Raw genomic sequence first — 25,363 nt, forward strand, 5'->3', positions numbered from 1 at the left:
GTAGACGGGTAGACGGGCAGGCGGGCAGACGGGTATGCGAACGAACAGAGAAAGATACGTAAGCGGGACGGTAGGTTGCCGACTTGTTAGGCCGGAAGGCGGGCGCACCTGTCTGTCATCAGCGCCGACTGTCAATCTTACTGACGCTGGCGCACACGCTGCGAGAACCCGCCGCATTCGTAGTGTTTATCTGTCAGAGAGAACGAGAAATTAGTCCTAACGGGAAGTAATTCGATCAGAAAAGGACGCTGTGATCGAAAGAAACATAGAGAAACTACAGAGAGATAGACCGGTGAGTTGTCGAACGACAGATCAGTTGGTCGAAGAAGAAAACGTGAGAGGGAAAGAAACCGTGAGACACATCGTGTGTTAACTGTTCAACGGTATGGACATGGCATATCTTTTAGTGTTGTTTGTCATTCATCATTCGTGTATTGAAACTCGATGACCGGCAAAAATCGAGTTAGCTCGTGTTGCGCGATCATGCAATATTTTTATCGTGTTAGTGTACGCGTCCCCACGAATTGTTGGTTAGACTTTGTACATTTTTTTCCCTAATTTATTCGTTTAATTTGGGTATTTTGTTAAGAAGTGTGACATGACTTCTAGTCGTATTTAAAGAGTGTATTTCTTTTTTCTTACCATGCTGTTTCTTTCTCTATTTAACAGCTGATCGAGTATCGAATTAAGCCAACCACGAGGACATTGCTAGACCGCGTGTACATTGCGTCCATCTCAATTTTTTCATTATGGATCATCGTGTTGGTGAGTATAAATCAATCCATTAATTGCTAGGTTCGTGATATAATCAGTCAGTACCGAATCCATAATTTTGTTAAACATTATTAGTTGGTCTCGAATAAAATTCATTATTCGTATTATGTTGAAAATTTCGATTACGAGACGCCATCATTTACGATACTATATAACGCGTGGCTACCGAGCTAGCATGCAGTCAGCAAGCCAGCTAGCTAGTTAGGCACGTGGTGGCGCGCCACGGCGCGGACTTCGTTACTTCCACGGGGCTCACCGGCCTTACCCCACGGAATCCGCTCTTCGTTATAATTACCAACTGTCATTCTGCTTTTTCCGTCGTGCGTCGTGCCTTCCATGCTTGCCTGCCTGTCTGAAGTGTCTGACTATTCGCTCGCTTTGCGTGCACGCGCACCTATAGTACGTATACGAATATGTTTACGTGCTTGCTCCTTTTGATCGCTGATTGCTTGAGCTTTTTTATGCCTTTACATTTTCAATATGATCTATAACTGCTTTCGTCACAAGTTTCCATACACATACATGACGAAACTCGTGTAACTCGTTCAACATTATACAATTAAACGAATAAATATATAATATAGGAACATTTCTTTCGAACAACTTTTATATCAAATAATATTTCATATTTAATTAAACGAGATTCAATTGCAATTTGTTTACAATTTGTGGTTCAAATTGTAGTATTTCGATTTAAGATTATAAACCTTGATAATTATATGTATATATATATATATATATCTACGTGTATACATGTATGCACATGGTATATATACGCGCGCCATGTGGTCGTGTGTAAAGTGAGTTTATAGTATATGGATGATTAATATGTACATATGTATTTTATTCAGTCTGAAGCCTATATTAATTTGTCTCTTGTCTTATTATATATAAATATCTTTTTTAGAAATTTAGTGAAATTTTATACCTATTATCTTAACAGATAAATATTCTCATTTCTCTCTCTCTCTCTTTCTCTCTCTTTATATATATATATATATATATTTATATAAATATTTATATATATTTATATATATATATATATATTTATATAAAATATAGAATTTAATAATTTCAAATTTGAATTATAAATTTATAAAATGTTTTCTAAAACCATTTGAGAAAATATGGACGTAAGTCGAATGTGTCCGCATGGTGTCTACTATTACGTAACGTAACATATGAGATGTATGTAGTAGGTACATGTAATATTGTAGAAATGTAGAAATTCATATCTGGATTTTAAAATTAGAATTGTGCTTTATGGTGTCACATTTTTTGGTAACGACGTTATTGCAAGAAATTTATACAAAGAGATGAGTGAAAAAATAACTTTTTGTGATAATATTACACTTATATAGTAAATAGTGATAAATGATAGATTGGATATTAAAAGTATATGTATATAAATGTGGCCTTTTGAAAAACGATAGTATATAAGCACATATTTGCTCACACGGTGAATAATTATTCTGAATAATTACGATCCTATGTGTAATATCCAAGAATGTAACATTTATAAAATTGTTTAAGCCATACAAGTTTAAGAAAATCAAGTTCGGATTAGAGTTCGAGATTAGCAAGTCGGTAAATGGGTCGCGATACACGACGTTATCTAGCTTTGGTCATTGGCCAGCGAAACTCGTTTAAGAAGACGCGAGAGTATTGTGTAACACGTCTAATAATAGTAATAATGGTACTACTAGTAGTAATAGTATGGTTAACAGAAACAGTACCGAATCTTATGGAAGAATTATTACACTGCGCTTTTTCTATTAATTTTATTACACAGGCAATTATATATATATATATATACATACATACATACACATACATACATACATACATACATACATACATACATACATACATACATACATACATACATACATACATACATATAGCAGACATATACACATACGTACAACTAACCTGACAGAGATTTGTTATAGTTTTTTTTACATACCGGCTCTGTTGTTTTCAAGTATCGACCTTGGTCGACATAGTAATCCTTGTTGTACATCTAATGACAAATTGCTTGATATTTTTTGTTGTATCGCATTATCTTATTGTATTTGGTGCATAGCAAATTGTACGTTACGTGTTATAGTACGCTTTCATCGGATGTTTCTTAATTCGAATTACCGATCAAGTGCAAAAGATAAAGTAAAAAGTACTACTAGAAAGATGGGTTGTAGGGGGAAGAACGAAATACGTCGAGAATAAAGCAGAACGTATTTTATAAATTGACCATAGCGTTATTTCGTGTCATCGTATCTTTGCCTTGTTATGTAACCGATAGTAGTGCAGCTATTCGCGCTAATCGTTGCGTCTTGATTCTTCTCGATGACTTTCGAGACTTTTTGATACCTGTTTACGTGTTTACCGGCCGATTAGCAAACGGATCTACCAAAATATCGCTGTATTTCATTCGAATGTTACGTAAAATTCGAACATGATGTATGTTTCTTTAAATTTTCAAATATCATCGACCGAAGATGACAGTGCTTTATTTATTTTATAACATAGGAGAACGTGCGTTCCTCGATCGCCGTTTCAGGGAAGTAGTTATGTCAAATGATGATAAATTTCCAAGTTTTCACACTGTTTGTTAATTGTTATTGCCTATGTTTAGTTTTTGCATACAATGGGACCAGTTTTATAGAATATAATTGGTTTAACAGGGAAATCATTCATAACAACAGTAATATATTATCTGTTATCGGTATCGTAATTTTTAGTACTTTCGTGCTTTGGGTCAGACGTATATACAGTGTTTGAGGTTATCGTGTCAAACGTTGCGTGAGCAGAGAGGCTATAGTTGGTGAAATAGGATATTGTAAAGTAAAATTTCTTCGGTTTGAATAATCTCGATGGTCGTAGATAAAGTAGAGTGGAGACACGTATGTATTGAAGTTCGTCGTTATATCGTCGAACACCGATAGATTTTGGATCGGAATGCAATAGTCTTGGTTAGATTCTTTTCTACAAAATTATGCATTATTGCCAAACTAGAGGTCTTATCTAATCATGTTCGGTACGCAAATGCGAATCGAACATAAAATCACTTTTCTCGCGTGTCTAATTTAGAGTATATTGAAAAAAAGGTAGAATATACATAATATGATGTTTGAACATTAAAAGATTATTAGGACGAAATGAGAAGACATGCCACGGCGCAAAGCACGAACAGAACAGCCCAAAGGCCGTGTCTAAAATCGTTCTATGCTCGCTGACCTATGAAGAATGTTCGTCTCTCCTCTTGAATCGATGTTCCTTTGCTTGTCGAAGGTTCGAAGCTCTGCCATATAATATATGTATTGCTCTCGAAACATCTCCTCTGCGAAAGCCGTGTTCGTTGAATACGTGTATCCGTTCAAGGATCGGTGTAACAACCGATACATCGAGTTGAAGTTTTATTTTTCCTTTACCTGACAAATTGTGAGTTAGAAGGAAAACAATAATTCTGTTATTCGACCGTTCTGTTACCTGAGAAGCGGTGTTTTCGACATGTCAGTTTCTTATAAGATATACCTACATATTATAATACATATAATATAATTGTATTGTATTACTTTAAAATTTGTTTTCTCCAAACATTTTTTCCTTTACCTGACAAATTGTTAGTTAGAAGGAAAGCAATAATTCTTTTATTCGACCGTTCTGTTACCTGCAAAATGGTGTTTTAGACCTGACACTTTCTTAGGATATATACCTACGTATTATAATACATATAATATATAGCTGTATTATATTTGTTTTCCTCAAGCATCTTTTCCTTTTCCTGACAAATTGTGAGTCAGAAGGAAAGCAATAAATTTGTCGTTCGACCGTTCTTTTACCTGAGAAGCGGTGTTTTGGACATGACAATTTATCATAGGATATACCTACACATTATACTACATACAATATAATTTTATTATATTACTTTGAATTTTGATATTTGTTTTTCTCAAACACGAACATTAGAATAAACACTTTCTCTTTTTTCTTACTCGCTTTTTCAGCTTAAACGTCATAAAGGGATTTCTTGTAGTTTAATTTAAGGCAATTTTGTTCAGTTCGACTGATTTGCGTTAGCGGTAGATAGCTAATAAGAGGTACAAATTCATTCGATAGTTACACGCATGATTCAACATTCGTTTCAACTTTAAACCGTTTAAAGAAACTAACAAAGCCTCGCAAAGTAATTAGGGTCGAGATACTAAACAGTTTTTGTGACGATTACGATCAAACAAAAAGTGTTGCGCAACTTAGTTTGGACAGAGAGAAAATGTATTCATGCATGTACACATTTACGAATGTATATATTGTTGAAAAGCTCGTTTGCGAGAAAAAAGAAATAAAAATAACACATCAATTTTTCATAATATTATTCAACAATTATTCTAAAGTAAAGATGTTAATGATGAAGAGGGATACGTTTCTTACCAATCGAATAATAAGAGAGAAAAAGCCAGGGATATGATCATCGCATGCAATAGGCTTATCGCATTAGAAATATCATCGATTGGGATGGTCATGTAAGGGTTGAATTGATAAGATAAAAATACAGTTTATCCTAGACATCCAGAGATAAATAGTGGCAACAAAATTGGAGGATGGCTAAAGAGGAGAGAGAGAGAGAAAGAGAGGAGTTTTTAATGTTCAGTTAAACGTGTATATATACGTGTAGGTATATTTTTACATACTTAGCTTAGGCTATAAAGAAAAATAACGTAATTTTTGTTCCATGCAAATTTCTACATTATTTGTTTTTAAGATATTGCGAAATATACGGTAGACACGAGATAGAATTTCTTTAATTTATATAATTTTTGTATAAACAACGAAGGACACTAAAATCTTCGAAAAATTCTACTTTCTACTTTCAAACGTATCGAAATAACGGATTTTACGTTTCGACTAGCTGCACGTGCAAATGATTCGTGCTTTTTCTTGGTCTTAGATTATACTCTATCTCGTAACCTTATCTCATATTATCTCTTCTCATATCTCTATCTTTTTAGTGGTACGTCGAACGAATAACACACATTTTTGTAACGTACAGTAATCGTGTAAAATTTTCTTCTCTTTTCTTTTATTTTTTCTTTCTGATTTTCTCTTACGTATACAGTACTCTCCCCTTTGAACAACGCGGGGTATAGGAACACCGACTGATCGCGTAACGTAGAACGAACTCCGCGTAGTTGCGAGATCCACAGACTGACGCACATACTCACATAAATACGCACATTTATATTCTTCCAATACATGTGCATGTATTTGTTATATTTTGTGTGTGTGGGTGTATGTATTTGGTTACACTATATATATAGTACTTACATATACATAAATTGATTCGTAATAAATGTAAAAAAAATGAAATTTGTCAAAAAAGATCCACGCTGTTCAAGGAGGTGCATCGTAAAAAAAAAAAAAAGAATAATTGCTGTTAATGTGAAATATCACAAGTATATTTTGTTGATTATTAATTTGACTTGTGATTGACACATATTTGACTTGTGATTGACACATATTTGACTTGTAATTGACATTTACCGATAGGAATGGGAAAGTTAATATTACTGTTAATTATGCTTTTGTAAACAAACGATATACATATAGAATCTGAAAATAAGGAATTTTGTTTTAATATTATTAAAGAATAAGGGACAGAGGCCCAAACGAAGACATCGGTTATGGTTAGGGTTAGGATTAGGATTAGGGTTAGAGCTAGAGTTAGGGTTAGAGTTAGGGTTAGGGTTAGGATTAGGGTTAGGGTTAGGGTTATACAACCGTGTTACTACATAGCGAAGTATGCTTCCCGCCAATATAGCTCCTATACCTGCTTTGGAAGGGATAACGCACTCGCTATGCTATCGTTACGAGAATACACCGAGCAACGCAACCGCTCCGATAGATTCTTATGAAGTTTATATGGCGGGAAAGACGCAAATAGGAAGGGGGCTGAAACAGAGAGAGTCTAATGGCTGACCAGTGACAGGCGAAGAAGCGGGAAGTAGATACGCGCGCGCAAATCTTTCTCCTTGCTAGGCGCGCACATGCACTCATTCTCGTGTTTGATTTGTCTCTTGTCAGCCGCCTCTGTCAAGCCGGCTTCCGACATGGTTGGCCCAGTCGTGTTGTCGACGTCGTCCGATCGTGTTTGATCAGTTTTACTCCTCATAATCAGTTAAAAATAAACAATACAAAAGATATTTTTATTCTCAATTCCTTCGCCGCTCTTCGGCATCGCTGTAAATAGCGAATACTTCGCAAAGAAGCGAAATACCCGTGTTTTCGATTCAAGGCAGGAAAATCCCGGTTGTTGTTCATGTATATTTTTTGTTATCGCCTGTCCAACATTTTGCAGGCAGAATATATCATTACGAAGAACGTATTTCCTGATCGCGAGGAATAAGCGAAAGCAAACTCGAACGAACCAGATAGCCATCAGGAAGTTGTATTACAATTGGGGATTTTAAGAAAGCTAAGCTGTCTAGTTTTTAAGACGGTCGAGGAAAATTAAAGCGAAGAGCGTCACGCAACGTCTAAAAATGACGAAGAAAACAAAGTTCTTTTGTGAATTCGCTAGACGACACAGCTGTGTTACGTGAGAAAGGCGTTTGAATACGACATCTATGTCATTTTCTAAACGAGAACCAGCGATGCAACAACGGTATCGGCCAATAAAGGAGAAACGACGGTGTTTAAGGTGATTGACAATATCACTGGTCCTATCCATGACGTATCTTGCCAACGAAGGAAAAGTCTTTCGTCCTGCGTTATTTCTATAAATTCCGATAACAGCGCCAAATTGGAAAAGCGAAAAGATAAGAAACGACGAGTGGCTTAATAATGAAAGTAAATGTACGTTAATCGTTCAAACGTCAATAATAGAGTGCAAGCATGATTGTAGGAATGAGACAAAGTTTGACGTACGATCGAAGAAGATTTGGAACATCGCGATAAATTTTTCCTCGATTGTTTTATTATCGTGTCGAGATATTTTCTACAACGTATACCGAGCTTCTTAAGTTCTTATAATTACAAGAATATCATGTTACCACCAGCCGCTATGCACTTGGAACAGAAACAGAGTACCGAAAGAATGACAGGTACACAACAACAATACCTTCATCAGTATCGTGATCAATATTGTCACGATGATCAGCATCAACATCCTCGACATTCGCAGAAGCAGCAAGGTTATCATCGTTATCGTCGTCATTATCGCAATGATCATTACCATCATCATCATCACCACCACCGTTACCATCATCATCATCATCATCATCATCATCGGCACAAACATCAACTTATCCCTCAAACTGATCAATCGTCACAACATAATTCTCGCCATTCACGAAATACGGATTGTCGTCGTACAATGTCCCCTTTGTCATTGTCGATGATGCCACATGACGATAATTCTCCCTCGACTCAGCGTACGAGTATGTTCGTGACAGGTAAGAGTGTGGCAATAATCATCGATTCGAATTTGTCGAATTTCTTTCTAGAAACGCGACATTTGCGTAATTCTTTGAATTTTTTTTTATGAAGAAAAGGTAATACTCCTCGAGAGAGTTAAACGTTGTATAACGTGCAATACCATCGAAAAAATAACATTTGAGGAATATACTCGTATGTAAACGAAAATTTGATATGCATATTTCGAAATAATTTCGAAATAACGTTGCGCACACAATTACGTATGCGGTTACATATACCAGTAGTACTGAACAAAATCAATTTTTCTAAAATGCTTGTTAAGACATGTCACACAGGAGAAATTATGTATCCTGCGATATGCGACGAACTTACATATATGTATATAACAGTGTTCGAAGATCCCTGTAAGCATTTATGTAAACCCCATAGGGCACCGTTTAAGTTCATTCAAATCTGCTGTTATCATTTACTACATGCATCCAGAGATAGAAGAACAATTTCTTTTTTGTTATTTGATTTGCGAGAAGATGGCACGTATACATACATTAGAGGTGGAAGAGCAAACGTGTACAATTTGTTAGGTAATTGGCGTTAAAGAAGGGAATATAAATTTTTGGCAAGTTTATTTTGGAGAAATTATCGTGCTTGATGAGCGCAGATTGAAATTATTCGTTCATGGGTTGGTTGATCTTGGGTATGACATCTGTTTAGAGCGGTAATGTTTGGGAATTATCTGATTTTTTGTTAGAAACGGTTTTGTTTGTCAGTTTCAAATCTTGTAATACGTGTTGCGTACGTGGTTTATTGACTAGGAGTTATCGATACCGGATAAGATCTGGAGTAATAAATTACAAGTAGTACAGTATCCGTTGATATAGATAGTTGGAATACATATCAGTGAGACTTATTTACGTCTTTAATGCTTTTGATCGGTGTATTGAATGCAAAATATGCCGGGCATCGTGTACGTAAGCTTATGTCACGAAGGTTACAGTCAAATAATTCTTATGTAAGTCTTAAATTCATTTTCAACGTTAATGACAAAAAAGAGCGCGAAGAAAATTCGAGCAATACTTTTCCTATGGTGTAGCTATGATAGCTAGTTTGATCTCGTTTATTTTTCAAAAATTTCCCAGTAGCCAAACCAAAACAGAGAGAGAGAGAGAGAGAGAATTCATCGGGAAAGTAAAGTCCAAAAGTGAACAGGAGAAAAATCTGTGTTGTATGCAGTGTACAATATTTTTGACTGTAACAGAAGCACTAATTATTAACATCACGTACTTCTATGATGATCTTTTGGAAAACTTCCAAATGTGTTACGGGTCACCGACTGTCATTATTACGATGTAACTTTGTAGATAGATATTAAGATATTCTATGAAACTTAATTTCGTAATATTCTTACGCTATCGATTCGATATTTTTAAATTTATTTTCCAGTTGCTTTGCGATACTTAAAAGCATTGAGGCGTGATTAAGACATTTTGATTACATCTAAACCACGAAATCGTTTGAAATTTAAATCGTGTCGCTCGTCTGTCTGTGTTTTAAAATTCCAAGAACTCTGTAGATTTAATTGTATTATAATATCATTTTCGAATGTCTCTGGGACAAATTGCGTTTTTGAAAAAAAAGCAGGTATAATAAAATTATAATATTAACAGATAGCCATACATTGGCCAATGTTTGCCATCGGACAAATTATAAGTTTAACGATTCCGAATATTATGGTTTAACGATAGTTCAACTTTCTATTTTACATATTTTGGTTGCAAAATATATATCGAAAATGTATAAGAGTAATTGCAAGCTTATTTCTTCTCGTAAAACAATGTCGTAATTTACTTTAAGACGTTACATTTTCTAATTATATTGATTTATCGAGTTGATTGTTCGAAAAAGAGATGCGGTTACGTTATTAGATAGCGTTGTGCGCCACTAGAACGCACGATGCATCTGTAAACTCGCTAGCAACTCGTTGTATATTTAGCTCGATGGACGAAGAAACGTCTCTTCGTGTACCGACCAAACTAAGGTCGCTAGATGGCTTTTTCCTTCGGTTAGCTCTCTGTTCCATCAAGCCGATAATGTTTGAGATATAGTTCTGTTACTGTATGCTATTCTTATCATCTTTGTTGATGTCGTCGTCATCGTCGTCGCTGCTATCGACATCGACATCGACATCGCCATCGCCATCGCCATCGCCATCGCCACCGCCATCGCCATCGCCACCGCCATCGCCATCGCCATCGCCATCGCCATCGCCATCGTGACACTCGACGTCGTCATAGTTTTCGTCTAGCCGCGAGGAGCTTGGATCCTAATTTTGTGCTGTCGGGTTACTGGACCTTACGTAACCACAAATTCAAACGCTAAGATTAGTCGACGGTGCAAACTAACCAGGATCGCAAATTTAGTTCCCGGGTGTATATATTTACAGGGGGTGGGGGGAGGGAAGAAGAAAAAAACGGAAAAGGAAACTACTATTGTACATATGAAAAGGATAAAAGCGATGAAAATAGTTGCCTTTACGTTATCGAGATATTCAAAAGGGGAAATCTCGGAAGGGAAAACGACATGTGTGAATCGAGAGAAAACTACATCTTTTCTCATTCATTTCTTATCTACTTTCTATTGCCCAACGATTTCATGTACACGTATTAAAAATGCTTAGTTCTAAAATCTGAATAGCTTAGATCTTGTTGATCGTTTTATGCACATCTATTTTAAATAATGTAACGATATACGAGAGATATGTTCGTTTCGAGATTCAATGAGATTTTTTAATTTAGATATATCTATATACATGTGCCTATATACGCCTGTGTATACCTATACACATATTCCTATATATATGTGGATTTTTGTCTCTTTTCTTGAAAATGATTACAAGTTGCGAGAACGTAGACGAGTGCGATGGCGAAGAACCGTGTAAATTTAATTCAATGATTGTTGTTTTATGTTTCAGCGAGAGAACGTTTTCCTTCATCGAGTAGTACCGACGACGATCAAAGTGGTTCCGATACGGAACACGACTCGAACGCGTTACGCACTAAAGTTCATTCTGGAATAGTTCATCACTCTGGTAATCATTCCGTGAGAAAACGTCGTGGAAACCTACCGAAAACTTCGGTGAAAATTTTAAAACGATGGCTTTACGAGCACAGATACAACGCATATCCAAGCGACAACGAGAAACAAGAGCTGAGTCAAGAAGCGCATTTGACTGTACTCCAGGTTGGTACAATACTCTACTGCTCTATTTAATTTTCATTTCGTGACCTTCTCGACGTCTATTCTCGTCATTGTAGGTTTGCAATTGGTTCATAAACGCCAGACGGCGAATTCTACCAGAAATGATTCGAAGAGAAGGCCACGATCCTCTACAGTACACGATATCTCGCCGCGGTAAAAAGATGCCCGCAGGAAGTCACCAACAATCATCCGGTCTTGGTTCAAGATCCAATCAAAATTGGGATTCGTTAGCAGGCATGAGTGCTCCGAAACGTAGTCGAGATCACGATTACGAAGATTCTGCTGGATTAATGTATCGGTTGGTTACAAGTTACGCTTTGATACTATCATATGCAACGATTGGTCGTCAACAATGTTTCGTATTTCATAATTTTCTTCTTTTTGTTTCTCTCTTTCTCAGAAGCGAAGAGGATAGCCCAAACGACTATGAGAGCAGTTCTCACAGCGAGGAGGAACGTCCATCGACACAGTGGCCGAGCGTAATAGTGTACCCTTACTCGGAAACTAAAATTGAACAAAATGTCAGCCAACTTGGCGCTTACGACGAAACGATTACCCACCCAGCGCGACGAGGGTAGGCATATTGCTATACACCGTCGCGGTTTTTCATTATTTCGACCTTATAACAACGCACGTCGCGTTAATAACGAAAAATCGACTGATATTCCTATTTTTCTTTTCCATTTTATCCTGCTCAGGGACGATGACGAATCTTCCATGGGAAACGAAGCTGCATATTGGAGTGCTCCTAGACAACATCTTATTCAAACTTCTGATGTACAGCATGAAACAGAAGTATATGGTACACGTAATGCTCACAGTCCTCATACAGATGAGACGCCACCTCCGACACCACCTGAAGAGGATAAAGACAAGTTCAAGTGTCTTTACTTACTGGTTGAGGCAGCCGTTGCTGTACGACAACAGGAAAAAGAACGTGAGGGGGCTGTATCGGTTTAACGAGAGCAGCGTTCCTCGTAGCTTATATCGGTGTTTTTTTTTAACCTTCGATTCTCCATTTTGCCATGGAGGATACAAAACAATTTTTTCGCTTTGGTATCGTCATCATAATATTGATAATTTTTCGTTCTTTTTTCTTTTTTTTCCTCTTTTTTTTTTTGCATCTTTAACCTCAACCTATGATATTTTTTCCACTTTTAAATATTTTCTCGTAGTCTCAAAATTCGCGAATCGGATAAAAGAGAATCTGACGATTTACATGTTTTTCCTTTCTAATATTTTAGTTCTTTCGCCAATTTTTTTGCGTATGTGTACGTATATGTGCAAACAGGTACGTACATATATAAAGCAAGGAGAATAGTAAAGACTTTTGAACTTGATGAACAACCAGAAGTATATAGTAACTAGCCATTAAACAATTGTGTATATGATAGTGTTCTTCGAATATTGTGATTGTCTTCTTACGGCACGTGATTTATGGATGCATTGTTTTAAAATAACACATGTACAACGAAAACTCACAAAAGTACACGTGCGAACGGTACTGTTACTGTTTTTTAGTATTCGTTGTGTTGTTCAAAGTAGTAACAATAGTCCTTCCGATTGGAAGACCGCTCCGATCGTACTAAAGCAGTTCTGCCGTTTTGTTGAGAAAGTAAAATATCACACATATACACTATACATCAATACTGAATATTGTATCGCGTGATGAAATGACACTGAATAAGAAAGATACGTTCTTTTTGTTTCGGTGATTATATTTCTGTCTATTCTAATACACTATTGACGGAAGAAACGTGAGATTGATGGTCAAACAAGTGCCAAAATATTGTAACAAGTAAAAGATTGTGGTATAAGGGGAAGAGTTAGATCGAATACCGATTTACATTCTCGTTCAAGTTTTTATTCGTGTATCGTAATTCATCAGAAAAAATTGTATAAACTTTATAACACGCGAATTTATTACAGATGCGTGACTGTTTTCTAGAATTCATAGGGAGTAAGGGAGATGTAATAGAAAGAGAAGACAAGTAAAAAGAAAAGCTGGTAGTACGTCGCTGATATAATACTGAAAGAACATTTACGCGTTTCCATTCTCTCTGACAAATAAAAGAAAGAAATAGACTGGTTAAATAAGAACCTTCTAAGCTTTGCTTTTTATTGTACTTTAGATCGTTTCTTATATACATTTACGCTATAATAATTTGCCAAACATACTATAGCAGAAACAGGCCAAAGAATATCTGAAACATATTCATGTGTTTCGTTGTCATCTTGATCATTTTACTTCCTTTCTCTGTTTGTTGATATTAATTGATCGAATTAATCCTATGACGTTAATAGTTGTGCATGGTTCCTGTCCATATTTCAAAGTTATTATACAGTACTTAGATTCGTCAGTATATCATTTTGTAAGCACAAGTAGATATTCTTCTTTCTTTCTTTTCATTTTTTTTTAAATAATCTCTCTCTCTCTCTCTCTCTCTCTTATTATTATTGTTAAAGCAATATGCAGTAACCTACAGCAATTGTGATTTTTATGGCGTTTACGTTCGCATTTATGTTAGATAGATAAGAAGACTGCTCGAAAAGAGATTTGTACACATAGTGACGAGTTTGCATAAAGTTAATGCATCTCCCTTTTCTCCCTAAGACGATCGAACGGTAGTAGGTAAAAGTAATAAATATCTATTATATAATTTTTTTTTTTTGCAAGTATAAAAATGTCTTTTAAATGAAAGAAAAACGATACACGAAATACGTGAACAACGTTTACGGATCGCAGTAAATGCATATATCGAATACTAAGCGCATGTGCCTATTAAGAAATAGATTTATAGATGATAAGTATATATACATAGATTTATATTACAGCCACATGATTCAACGTACGTTATACAAAAGCACGAATTTTTAAACGTTCGTTATTTGGAAATTAGCGTCATGGAATATGAATCACGTATAGGAAAATCATTGGTACAAACGCCAAAGACTTATAATATATAACCGTTAGTTATATATTATATCCAATAATTAAGTACTTTAATTAAATCCATATAGAATCCTTTTTGCCGGGTACGTAGCTAGTTAATGTGTTGATCGTGTGCTCGAGCGTTTGGCATAATTCGTTAAAGAGATAGAAAAAAGGGGAAACAGGAGAAGGGGGAGAGGAAGAAAAGAGAAGAGAGATAGGAGGATATGATAAGGATAGAAAGAAGGAAAGAAAAGATGTAGAAGAAAAAGAAAGAAATGGAGAAGGAAGTGTTAGGGAAATGTGCCTATGAAATGTGTACTGCGACATTAATTGTGGCGCATATCGTGAAAGTGTGAATGTAGACGCGAACGTGGATCGATGCAATGGTATGACTAACAAAATAAGTTTGTATGTATGTATGCATCGATACGTGAGCTATATCCAAATCGTGTTCAGACAAAACGAACTTCTTTAATGTACAAAATATGATTCAAATTTATTTTTAAATTGCGATAAACAGCGGTTGCGAGACCGTTACGTTAAAAACTGTTAAGAAAATACTTTACGATAGTTTAAGGATAGATCTCTCTCCGACAAAAGATAGGCTTGCAAATATGATAGTCTTCGATCGATAAGACATTTTTCGATCACACACTAAATAACGTGAATTACAACGACGAGGATGATGACGAAGACGAAAACGGCGAAAACGACAAATATAAATATCGGAAGGTACAAGAAAATACCGTTCCGATTCCGATCGAAACGTTGCTGTTACCCGTTCCCATTGTTTCTAATATATCCAAATCGCCTGTTTTACGAGTGGTGTATGGTAGCATTACAGTTTACCTCTGTTTCGCGTGCTCCCTTGCCTGCTAGTAAAAGCAAAAGCAGAGTTGAAATAACGCCGCATGCAAGCCAAAATTATTCTCATAACGAAATGTATCTTCATAGTTCCTAATTCATTCAAAGTTCGCTCTATCGGAGAGGCAAGGGGTACAGAAGAAGCGATAAATGGTGAATGCTTGTACGAGAAGCACCAGTCGTTGGTTCGTTACCGAGTCGCATAATTATAAAAGCAATAAGCGTGCCTTGTTCGAATGTTCTAAATGCATACTGATAATGATATCTAACGGAAGGTAGTGTCGAAACGTTCGCCGAATTCGTCGAATTTATTTCTAATGTATTTACGATTTTGGAAACGTTAGATAAGGTAAATGAAATAAAAGCATACAGAGTTCGCGTTTTCATGTTGGTAAATTCTCCTCTTTCATTAAAAAAAAAAAAAGAAGAAAAAAGAGAAAAAAAAAAGAAAAAGACAAGAAAAGGAAGATAAAAAAAAGGAAGAGGAAGAAAAAGGAGTTGTTGCATCAGTTGAAGCGTTCGATTAAATATTGAAAATGTATGAATTGGGAAGAAATAGTCATCTACAAGAGAGGTAGATGGAAAGGAAAGCATTCGTACATAAAGCAAGTATGTACTAAGGAATTTTTCCAAATTACCTATTGTTTGTGGCCAACAAAAATATTAAATAATGAATGAGCGAGGAAAAGAAGGAGAGTTGGAAAAAGGGGGAGAGGAAGAGAGAATGTTTGTATTTGTTTTATCTGCGCATTATTCTATTACATATACTGAATTCCGAGTAAACATATTCGGTCAAATTAAATATTTTCATATACTCTTATATATCAACTAAGATTATTCGATAAAAATGAATTAAAAATAATATTCGTATAATGTACAGGACAATTAAGGGAAAATTCGAGAAATGTAGAATAGTATGAAAGATGGTTTTTGTGTGTTTATTACGTAAGGTCATGTTTTTATATACAAGACTTGCTTGTTTCAGTTATTACCTTATATACAATTCTTAAGTCCATAAATGCTTATTTTTGGCATTATTTCTGTATAAATACGAATAATACGCGTATAAGCACATGCACGTTAGTAAGTACACGCGACAGGTGTGCAAATTCGTTGTTTGTTTCTCGTAACGCGTAACAAGTAAGAAAAATATTTTATTGGAAAGGATTAATAATATAATAAAGGTTCTCGAATCCCAATGTTACGTATATTTCCTTGTATGTACGTAATCCATTTTTTAGGGGAAAAAGGAAGAAAGAAAGAAAAACGTTTTAATCACTTTATTTGGAAAATATCGATATTTGATAAGACGAACTGTCTTAAAACTTGTACGATTTCAAGTGTTGTCGTTTTGGTCAGCTGTCCTTCGTAACGTACGTACATATAATTTGAGTACTCTCTTCCCAGCCCCGTTTCTCTCCCTGTCACTCTCTTACTTTTAAACGTAATTTCAAATGTTTTATCGAAAATATTTACAATTTCTTTAACAAGCAGAACGAGAGAAGAAAACTTTCGATCGTCCTTTATACGTAGATGAGAAGATTTATTAGTTTAAAAATAGAAGAATCTTCAAACAATGGTGGTTCGTGGTTTCCTTGGGAATACCTTCGTTATATTAAATTCTGTTCATTTCGTATTTTTACATATGTCACGTACGAATACAAGTATTTACGATTTAATCTTTTTTTTATTAGTTACTAACGGGCTTGCATTTTTCTAGACTTGAAATACCCAGTACTATCGTAGTAAACACCCATTTACCTTTAATTTGAATCGAACGGCTGAAGAAATAACAAAGAGCTAAAAGGCGTCCTTTTTATTTTATCGCAACTAAAATTAAACAACAGCTAGTTAAAGAAACATTTTTATTTCGAGGTAACGTTTATGTTTTGATACTAAATTATAACGGTGACATCGTTCCTTCCATTTTTCTCCCTTTCTTACTTTCTTCTCCCGTATACATGTATATAGAAATTAGAATACTTATACCTATTCGTTACACGCGTGTATCAGTGGAAAATCTTTTATTCCATTCCGCTTAGGTGCGTTCGCAACATTTTGCAGCGTGCCCCGGCTAAAAGCGGAAAATATTGATATTAGAATATAATATAAAATTGTTTCGATTATTTACGATTACTTTGGCCAGGTATGTATATGTGACAATTAGTCAAGTCTGCGTTCGAGCTCGTTTACCCGTGTCGATTCCCCGAGCAATTTACTATTAACTATATTGTTCAATTAAAAAGTTTGTAATAAAGTACGTTGTGAATTTTATCATATTTTTTTTTACTACGAGTTGGTCATTCAATTGCTTTTATCAAGCTACGATCTGCCATGGTTTTACGAGAAGTGGGGATAGAGAAAGAAAGAAAGGAAAAGAAAGTAAGTAAGAAGATTTGAGTAAGAAGATACGATATCGCATAATAAAACGATGGGAATGAAAGTCAATAGCACTCGATAGTAACGTAAAGAACGCGAATACACGTGAGTGGGAAGTAATGTAACGGAGGATAACGCGCGAACTCGTAAAATGAGAAGCGCCGAGTGGATTACCGGTCAGTTCGAAACCGAGGCGAGAGTCAGTAGCTTCCTACGGTACACAAACGCGAACCATTACGTGATACATATCCAGTACGCGGATTAACTTTTACACAGTTCGATAAGAGAACTGTTGCATACGCGGTACACGCGCTAAACTACACTAAAATATAAATTACGATAATAAATTGCTACATGATATGCCATATATATGTAGATACGATACACAATTGTATATTTAGAAATAAAATATATGTCTGTGTGACATGTTCGCTTTAGAAATACGGAACGAATAGCAGTCGTTTTGGACATGTAAAGAAGATAGTAAAATTCGTCGACTATAGCCAGACAACGTGTGACCGTACGTGTTACAATTACGATCTAATGGAAGAGACAGATGCGGATATTTAAAAAAGAAGAAACATCGACTCGTTGTTAGAGAAATAAGGAAACTGGTCCTATTGGATTTGTATCAGCAGCGAAGAATCTGTGGTATTAAGTGCAATTATGTCGTAGCCCTGATAATCAGCGTCCATCAAAATTAGCCCAGTTATAGTACAACGACCGTCTGAGGTGCCTAACGCACCTTGATGAAACAAACAACGTGTCTCTACTGCAAATTGAAGGTATTTACTACATTACACCGACGTGTAACAGTCGATTCTTAATTCCCTTCTAATTATACGTCTCCTGAACTTTCTTCCAAGAGTTTCCTCTCTATCGTTCGTCGCGTGTCTTTATCTTTTCTGTCTCGTCTTTCTTTCAATTCCTAGCTTCGTTCGATTCCAACTTTGAACACCTTTGCATAGACATGCGATAATACGATGTACCTACGTTATTCTTCGACTTGAACGTGTCTCTCTTCTTTCCACAAAGCGATCCTAATAATAAATATAGCCATCTTATTCGAATAGAAATAGAGTACACTGGGAAACAGAGGAAACATTGTGATGTAAATGAGAAATTATCGAGAACAACAGTTCTTTATTAAAGGTAATAATCGAGTCGAACGATTAAGCAAAATACTTAAATGCCGCGATTTGAAAGTACTAAGGGAGGAACAGGGAAAGTAATGGAAAGAATGGAAAATTATAACTGAATCGAAGGGGTGAAGGGAGAGAGGGAGCAAGTGCCTGCAAAATGGATAGTGATACAAAATCGAAAGACAGAAAAAGACAAAGGAAGGGAAAGGAAGCATATCGTATTATTCGTTACTTACGACCCAAATTTACAACAGGGCTTAACGGTGCAAACGAAAAACGTATGCGAGGTGATTGCTTAATTCGGTGTCTGAAGATTCGATTCATCGAGCGAGCCAGTTTCGTTTAATCTTGATTTCGGTGCACGTATTAACGTTGATCGAGGAATATCAACAGAACTTTATTTACACACGTATGTATGTGCGTGCATACGAACATACCGTATAACATACCTATATACTTTGTTATATCGCTCGGTTGACCCACCTTTTCATTTCCTTTAGATTTTCTGCTAGCACTTTCAAACGCGCTACTAGAAACGCTGAACGCGCTGTGTGTACATATATATATATACATACGTGTAAGATACATACGCGCGCGCTTAAGCGTAGGCAAAGAGCCCATGATAAAGATGATTTACAGAGTAGATTAATTGAAATAGGGGTTTACATTTCTTACGCCTAGTCGAATGCGAACAAAATAGATCCTTGTTAGATAAATGATAACGCGAACACGTGTACACTTTGTTGTTTTCACACTATGCACATATGCGGTCTATGTACGGTTTATCAACGCCAGACAATTGCGATATCGTGAAAGAAGAGAATCGATCTTTTCGTAATTTCCTGTCGATAAAAATGAACATACCAATGATCCTCCGTTACCGTTACGATTACGGAATTACGCTTACGATTACGATTTCGGGAATGTTAACATACGCTGAACACGTTTCGCGGTTGCTGCGTGATTGCGACTATTGCTATACGATGCCCTACATCGCCGTTCGACGCGTACCGTGCATACAAAGATATCGCATGTTTATGTGTTCATACGATGTTACACAGATAACGGGAATCTTTTTAATTCACGATTCTTCCTACGTTAGATCCGATGTGAAAACGCATGCCTCAGGATTCATTGATTCTCTTTTTTTTTCTCTCCTACGATATCTCGTCCCGTTTTAAGAGTACGCAAGAGAAGAGAAGAGATGGAAAGAAAAAGAAGCATACTGGCACTGGTTGGACTAATTCTATTTCTCAAGTCTTCGAATACCGAAAGCGGTAGCAGCGGTGGCAACGGCAACAGCTATAACGGACACTTATTTTCTCACCACCATCGACAGAAGAGACTGCTTTGGATAACTAACGATGGTCGAATAGCTTTACCACCAGGCACGATTATGACGATAACTCCAACATTGGCGTTACCCTTTGTCAGATACCCTCCCTATGGTTTTCTTAGCAACATGACTGTTAGCCTTCCCTTTACCAGTGAGTACATATGTCTATCGTCGCTCGTTTCCTCTCTTATCTTCGTTTCTTCATCTTCCGTCATTTAGTTACGTTATACACGTCCCTGTTTCTTTATTTCTTTCTTATGTCCGATACACGTATAGACCTTTATCGATCTTTCTTGCTCAAACTGCTTCTAATCATCTTCCCTTCCTTTTTTCTCCTCTTTTCTTCTTTTCGTTCTCACTTTTTATTTGTCATCATTTTTACAGTCGATTTCGACAAACTGGGTTTAACCGATAACGAAAACCCTTACGGCGCTTTACCATCGGCGTTTGACACTACTGCAAGGGATCAGGGATCGAATGCCGCAGAATTTATCGCGACATTCGTAAAACGTGGAATCAGCAAAAGAGAAGCACTCGCAGATTTGCCAAAGAACGCACTTTACGGAGGTGAAAGAGCTCTTTTGTATGGTACCGCTGAGGATATGCTCGCAAATTTCGGTTTAAATGGAAAGGCCTGTCTATTAAGGGCAATCTGTGAAGTGCAGGGGCATCCCCTAAGCAATTTCGGCTTAATCGGGGAAATGCTCAAACTCTTTTTCACGTAAGCATCTTTCTCACCTTACTCCCTACACGCATACTATGTACTTACTTTTATTTATTCCGATTTCTTCTTCTATGATACTGTTTGGTTATGTGTATGGTATCTTTGAAAACGAAATCCAAATTTCCTAACGTGTTCCATAATGCGTATGTATATGTGTATTATTTACAGTGCTAGCAAATCACCATTTTCGAACCTTTTAAAAGAATATGTTGAAGCTGAAAATAGAGGCAAGTTTCATGGGGAGTGTTGGCCTTACTTCAAAGATTGTCCAAAATCGTTATTCCGCTTATCAGAGAATAAATATACGTATGTAAATATATAAATAAACAAGTGCACTTACAATAATCATTTCGTATCATATCTATGTACAAGTGCATACGCATGTATGTGTTTCAATACACGTTTATTTTATAAATTATCGATTATGTTACATATTTTTCCAGGAAAGATGCCTTCCACGAAGATGCTACAACTGACGAATCAGATGAGATAGAAAAGAAAAATCGATACTTTCCTTCGATCCAGTCAATGGATCGAGCAACAAAGAGAGAAGCTCAGTTTCCTCGAAATTTGAAACGTGCGATACACCCGTTAATGTAAATAAAGTCACTCGAAGCTTAGTCTAGATACATGCATATAGTATGTATATTCCCAAGTCGAAAAAAGGTATGACACGAATCAACTATTGTATGTATATGTATACTTAACTTACTTACGCGCATCTTTCCTTTCCTTCGAAATATTTTTCTTTACTAGGCTTGGCTTTAAAGCCAGATCGAAGTCGATTTTGACCAACACCCACTTATTACTCCTTCAATTTCACGATCGTAAACTGAAAAAAGCTGCGCTTTCTCGACTTGATGGAAAATCAAATATGTAATTGCATTTTACGCTTTATCGGCCCCCCATTGTGAGGCATACGTCGCATGTGCGCATGGCACGTGCACGATCTTTCATCGCCATATTATATTTAGTAATTTATTTGGTGTTCGTATCGTCCTAGATCATAATAAAAATACAGTAGAAAAGTACCTTTCAGTCGTTTTAAATTACACAACAATTGCGATTTCGATCATTTTTTATTGTATCGATGTGCGTTCGAACGAATACACGTATGTATGTATGTATGTATAGTGTATATATACTCTTATTTCTCGTCATCTTCTCTGTATAATGTTCCGTATTCAATTTTCTTGTACGTGTATATACATGTACGCGTATTAAAATTTCAACGTGTAATCAACTACACAAATTTATTTATCTAAAACACAATCAGGCCAATTCTATAACAGAATATTGCAGTGAATGAAAATCTTCTTATTACTATATTTGTCGTTAGATATGTATACCTTGTAAGAGTAATTAACAGTTTTAATAGTATGCGCGACGAGCAAAACTAAAATTGTTTCACATAGTATAAATATTTGTCAGCTAGCAATAGATAAAACGATAAGAAGAATAAAATAATGTATAATAAGAAAATTAAAAATTAGAAAATTATTATTAAAAGATAAAAAACATAGAAAATTGGAAATAAATAAACATTAAATCGCAGCTATTCAAAAGTATACTCGACGTTATGCGACATGTGCGTAATTTATACTAAATTCTGGTACTGATAATACATATATTGTAGATAAGTTGTATTTCCAATATCGAATATGTGATAACAGTTACGTACGTAGCAATCATACTTACACATTATTGCTTACCAATTATTTATTACGTTACATTTCCATTTATCGCCATCTGTAATAAAATCTTGCGAAATTTTACTGTATTTTACTATATTTTACTATATTTTACTATATTTTAGTACCTCGTATGAATTTGTTATGGTTCTAATTATCAAGTTGTGATATTTTGAAACACGCTGGAGGTACATCATAAAAATATAGCGTATTATGATCTTGCTCTTTTTTCGTATACCTTTTTATTAATATTTATAGTGAAAGTACATTTATAATTGAAACTACTTATTTACTTAAGTTGTACTTACTCTTACTACTTATTTACGTAATATTTATTTTTGTCCGGCTGTGTAAACTTAACCTCTAAATTTTCAACTGTATTTTTATTATTACATTATTCTTATAAGATAGTATGGCTTGTGAAGCTTGTAACGTAAAATTCAGCTTCTTCACACGCAAGGTAAGAACCATCGTATTATATATCTACGTGCCTTTTTATTGCCAAAGACATGTTAAAAATGAGTACTTTATTTATTTACTATGACATATTTTCAGAAACAATGTATGGATTGTTTGAGGCATTTTTGTTCTGAATGTGTAATTAAGCGTTTGGACAAGATATTAAGTTGTAATACTTGTAATATGTTGTCACGAAGACCTTTAACACGAAGTCTAATTGCACAAGTACGGTCTAAAGATATACAACGGTATCTGTTGGCAAAGAAGATACCGATTAAAGGATGTATTGGTGTGTATACCACGGCGAGAAAATGTTTAAGTTACAGAAGATATTTAACATTTAGAATTGCTGACAATATCTTTTAGTTAATATTCTTGTTTTTCCCTTTCATTTTGACTGCAGAAAAGGAAGACTTGATAAAATTGTTAATGACATTTGCTAGTGGTGCTAATGTTCATTTGAGTACGGAAGATGCAGGAAACATGTAAGTTCCATTTGGCGTGGAGCTGAAAGTTGCGTGGAGCAAAAAGAATCCAAAATTATTTCATCGACTCTAAATTCAAAACATACGATATCGACGTTAATTACAAGTATTAATATTGTATATTTCTTGTTTGAGAGTTATAGATTTCTGTAGTATCACGTATATCTAACAAAAAAAAGAGGAGAAAGGAAACATTCATACATATGTATTGAAATTACAAAAAAATGAGAAGTATTTAACAAATCATTTCTTTATTCAACTCTAATTTCAGTGATAGTTCTCTCCCTAACCGATCAGCAACTACAAACGATGAGTATAATAGACAAGTTTTTAATCGTACACACGAAATCAGTGCTTCAAGAGTTGATAGCAATGAAATTCCAGAAACAATTCCTAGACTTAACTTTTATTCGAATGGAAGAGCAGAACCGATACATTCGGTAGAAGAGAAAATTTCAAAAGTTTCTAATATTCAACATTCCGATGTATGTGCAGAAGCACCTATGGTATGTATAATTATAATAGTATTGTTTTATAATTATTTTCTCATAATAATGTGTGTACGTATTATTATATTTCTTCTACTTTTTTTTCATTCTATGTAGAATCCTGTAAAATTATCTGACATAAATACATTATCAGAACTGGAATGTTTAAACGTGAAGCAATTAAAAAATTTGCTAAGTATAAATCGAGTTGATTATAAAGGTTGCGTAGAAAGATGCGAATTATTGAATAGAGCTTCCAGATTATGGGAAGAATACAGGCAGTCAAGAACAAGTAAGATACGACTCCTTTATCAAACATTTGGTCGTTTGACTTTTTAAGAATAAAAAGATGTTTAACTTGCACACCTTATTCTTAATAGAAGCTGAAATTTTGGACGAAAATCTGTGCAAAATTTGTTGGGATGAACCAGTTGAATGTATAATCCTGGAATGTGGCCATATGGCTTGTTGTTTGAATTGTGGCAAACAAATGTCGGAATGTCCAATATGTAAACAGTATGTAGTGAGGGTAGTGCGATTTTTTAAAGCTTAACAAAAATACAGTAATGTTTAATACCATGGAATATGTAATATTCAATAAAACAAAATCGAAAAAGGGCGAATATAATCGCTACCATCGTGATATTTTAGATTTAGTGTTTATTGGCACATTCTATTGCCATCATAGATTATAATATAATCGAAATAAAATATAATCTTTTATATTAATGCAAATGCAATGAAATAACATGTATCGACATATACCATAAATATGTCTCAACATTTTCTATAAATATTTTTATTAAAAAATATGATCGAAAAGAAGGAGGCACTTATTTGGATGCCTATTAGATATATGTAAGCATTTTGCTCTACTTAAAAAAGTAGCTAATCTCTTTGATACGAGCGTAGATTATAATCAACAGCCACCGAGTGCATCCTCAAAGCTGAACGACGACTATAGTCGACAATACGCTACGCTACGCAATTGTTGCCGTTCTCATTTACGATCGTCAAGTAACACTACTACGAAGCGCCGTATCGAAGAAGTTAAAAGTTTAAAGTAATCAAATTTAGTAACGACCACTGTATCCTTTTATCCTCATTTCTCTTTGCCGAAAATAAATTGATTGAAATTGGTAACCTCGTTGTTGTGACCTCTTTTTATCAGCAGAAATTTACGAGTCATCAATTTGAATTAACTGTTTATTATGCATCATACATAATACATAACAATACATACATATTTAAAACTCTTGACCATCCAATGTTACATTATTCTATTCTATAACTGATATATACTTGTCAAACTGTTCTTTATCATTTTTTGTTATAATATTTTACAAAATAAGAAAATATGTTGTCTATATGTATATTTAAATATATAATAATAGAAC

General features: G+C 35.2%; 3 protein-coding genes, 1 long non-coding RNA gene and 1 pseudogene across 7 annotated transcripts; 3 read left to right on the forward strand and 2 right to left on the reverse strand.

Annotated features, from left to right (window-relative positions):
- Positions 1-14,122, forward strand: LOC117232620 (homeobox protein AKR-like). Of its 3 annotated transcripts, none has more exons than XM_033492113.1 (6): positions 1-383; positions 670-765; positions 11,177-11,445; positions 11,520-11,761; positions 11,864-12,037; positions 12,162-14,122. In XM_033492113.1, exons 2-6 carry the CDS (start codon positions 750-752, stop codon positions 12,421-12,423), a joined length of 963 nt encoding a protein of 320 aa, XP_033348004.1. In that variant the 5' UTR covers positions 1-383; positions 670-749; the 3' UTR covers positions 12,424-14,122. The 3 variants fall into 3 exon arrangements, with proteins under 3 accessions (XP_033348004.1, XP_033348005.1, XP_033348003.1); XM_033492114.1 differs by having other exon boundaries at positions 1-292; XM_033492112.1 differs by lacking the exons at positions 1-383; positions 670-765 and adding an exon at positions 7,532-7,874.
- LOC117232635 lies at positions 2,797-7,471 on the reverse strand (annotated as a pseudogene).
- LOC117232636 lies at positions 8,316-21,635 on the reverse strand. The gene is made up of 2 exons (XR_004493154.1): positions 21,560-21,635; positions 8,316-10,556 (listed from the first exon to the last, which is right to left on the reverse strand). It is a non-coding gene; the product is annotated as an uncharacterized LOC117232636 (long non-coding RNA).
- Positions 17,622-22,623, forward strand: LOC117232624. 2 transcript variants are annotated; one of them, XM_033492125.1, is made up of 5 exons: positions 17,622-18,426; positions 19,966-20,270; positions 20,504-20,840; positions 21,012-21,149; positions 21,287-21,491. In XM_033492125.1, exons 2-5 carry the CDS (start codon positions 19,988-19,990, stop codon positions 21,441-21,443), a joined length of 915 nt encoding a protein of 304 aa, XP_033348016.1. In that variant the 5' UTR covers positions 17,622-18,426; positions 19,966-19,987; the 3' UTR covers positions 21,444-21,491. The 2 variants fall into 2 exon arrangements, 1 of the variants encoding a protein (XP_033348016.1); XR_004493153.1 differs by lacking the exon at positions 17,622-18,426 and adding an exon at positions 21,600-22,623 and having other exon boundaries at positions 18,437-20,270; positions 21,287-21,509.
- On the forward strand, positions 21,800-25,109 carry LOC117232625 (E3 ubiquitin-protein ligase RNF34). Its single transcript, XM_033492127.1, has 7 exons — positions 21,800-21,955; positions 22,946-22,994; positions 23,090-23,282; positions 23,397-23,478; positions 23,750-23,984; positions 24,084-24,258; positions 24,347-25,109. Exons 2-7 carry the CDS (start codon positions 22,947-22,949, stop codon positions 24,517-24,519), a joined length of 906 nt encoding a protein of 301 aa, XP_033348018.1. The 5' UTR covers positions 21,800-21,955; position 22,946; the 3' UTR covers positions 24,520-25,109.
- Positions 25,110-25,363: the final 254 nt, after the last annotated feature.

The sequence above is a fragment of the Bombus vosnesenskii genome, unplaced genomic scaffold (genome assembly GCF_011952255.1).
Source record: "Bombus vosnesenskii isolate JDL3184/JDL3185 unplaced genomic scaffold, Bvos_JDL3184-5_v1.1 scf7180000013289, whole genome shotgun sequence".
NCBI classification, from domain to species: Eukaryota; Metazoa; Arthropoda; class Insecta; order Hymenoptera; family Apidae; genus Bombus; species Bombus vosnesenskii.

Coding starts and splice junctions, on each gene's coding strand:
- LOC117232625 (XM_033492127.1), top strand. CDS start 22,947: ATGGCTTGTGAAGCTTGTAACGTAAAATTCAGCTTCTTCACACGCAAG. Junction 22,995..23,089: donor TCAGCTTCTTCACACGCAAG/GTAAGAACCATC, acceptor ACATATTTTCAG/AAACAATGTATGGATTGTTT. Junction 23,479..23,749: donor ACGGAAGATGCAGGAAACAT/GTAAGTTCCATT, acceptor CTCTAATTTCAG/TGATAGTTCTCTCCCTAACC.
- LOC117232620 (XM_033492112.1), top strand. CDS start 7,817: ATGTTACCACCAGCCGCTATGCACTTGGAACAGAAACAGAGTACCGAA. Junction 7,875..11,176: donor GAGTACCGAAAGAATGACAG/GTACACAACAAC, acceptor TTTATGTTTCAG/CGAGAGAACGTTTTCCTTCA. Junction 12,038..12,161: donor ACCCACCCAGCGCGACGAGG/GTAGGCATATTG, acceptor TATCCTGCTCAG/GGACGATGACGAATCTTCCA.
- LOC117232624 (XM_033492125.1), top strand. CDS start 19,988: ATGGAAAGAAAAAGAAGCATACTGGCACTGGTTGGACTAATTCTATTT. Junction 20,841..21,011: donor ATGCTCAAACTCTTTTTCAC/GTAAGCATCTTT, acceptor TATTATTTACAG/TGCTAGCAAATCACCATTTT. Junction 21,150..21,286: donor TTATCAGAGAATAAATATAC/GTATGTAAATAT, acceptor ATATTTTTCCAG/GAAAGATGCCTTCCACGAAG.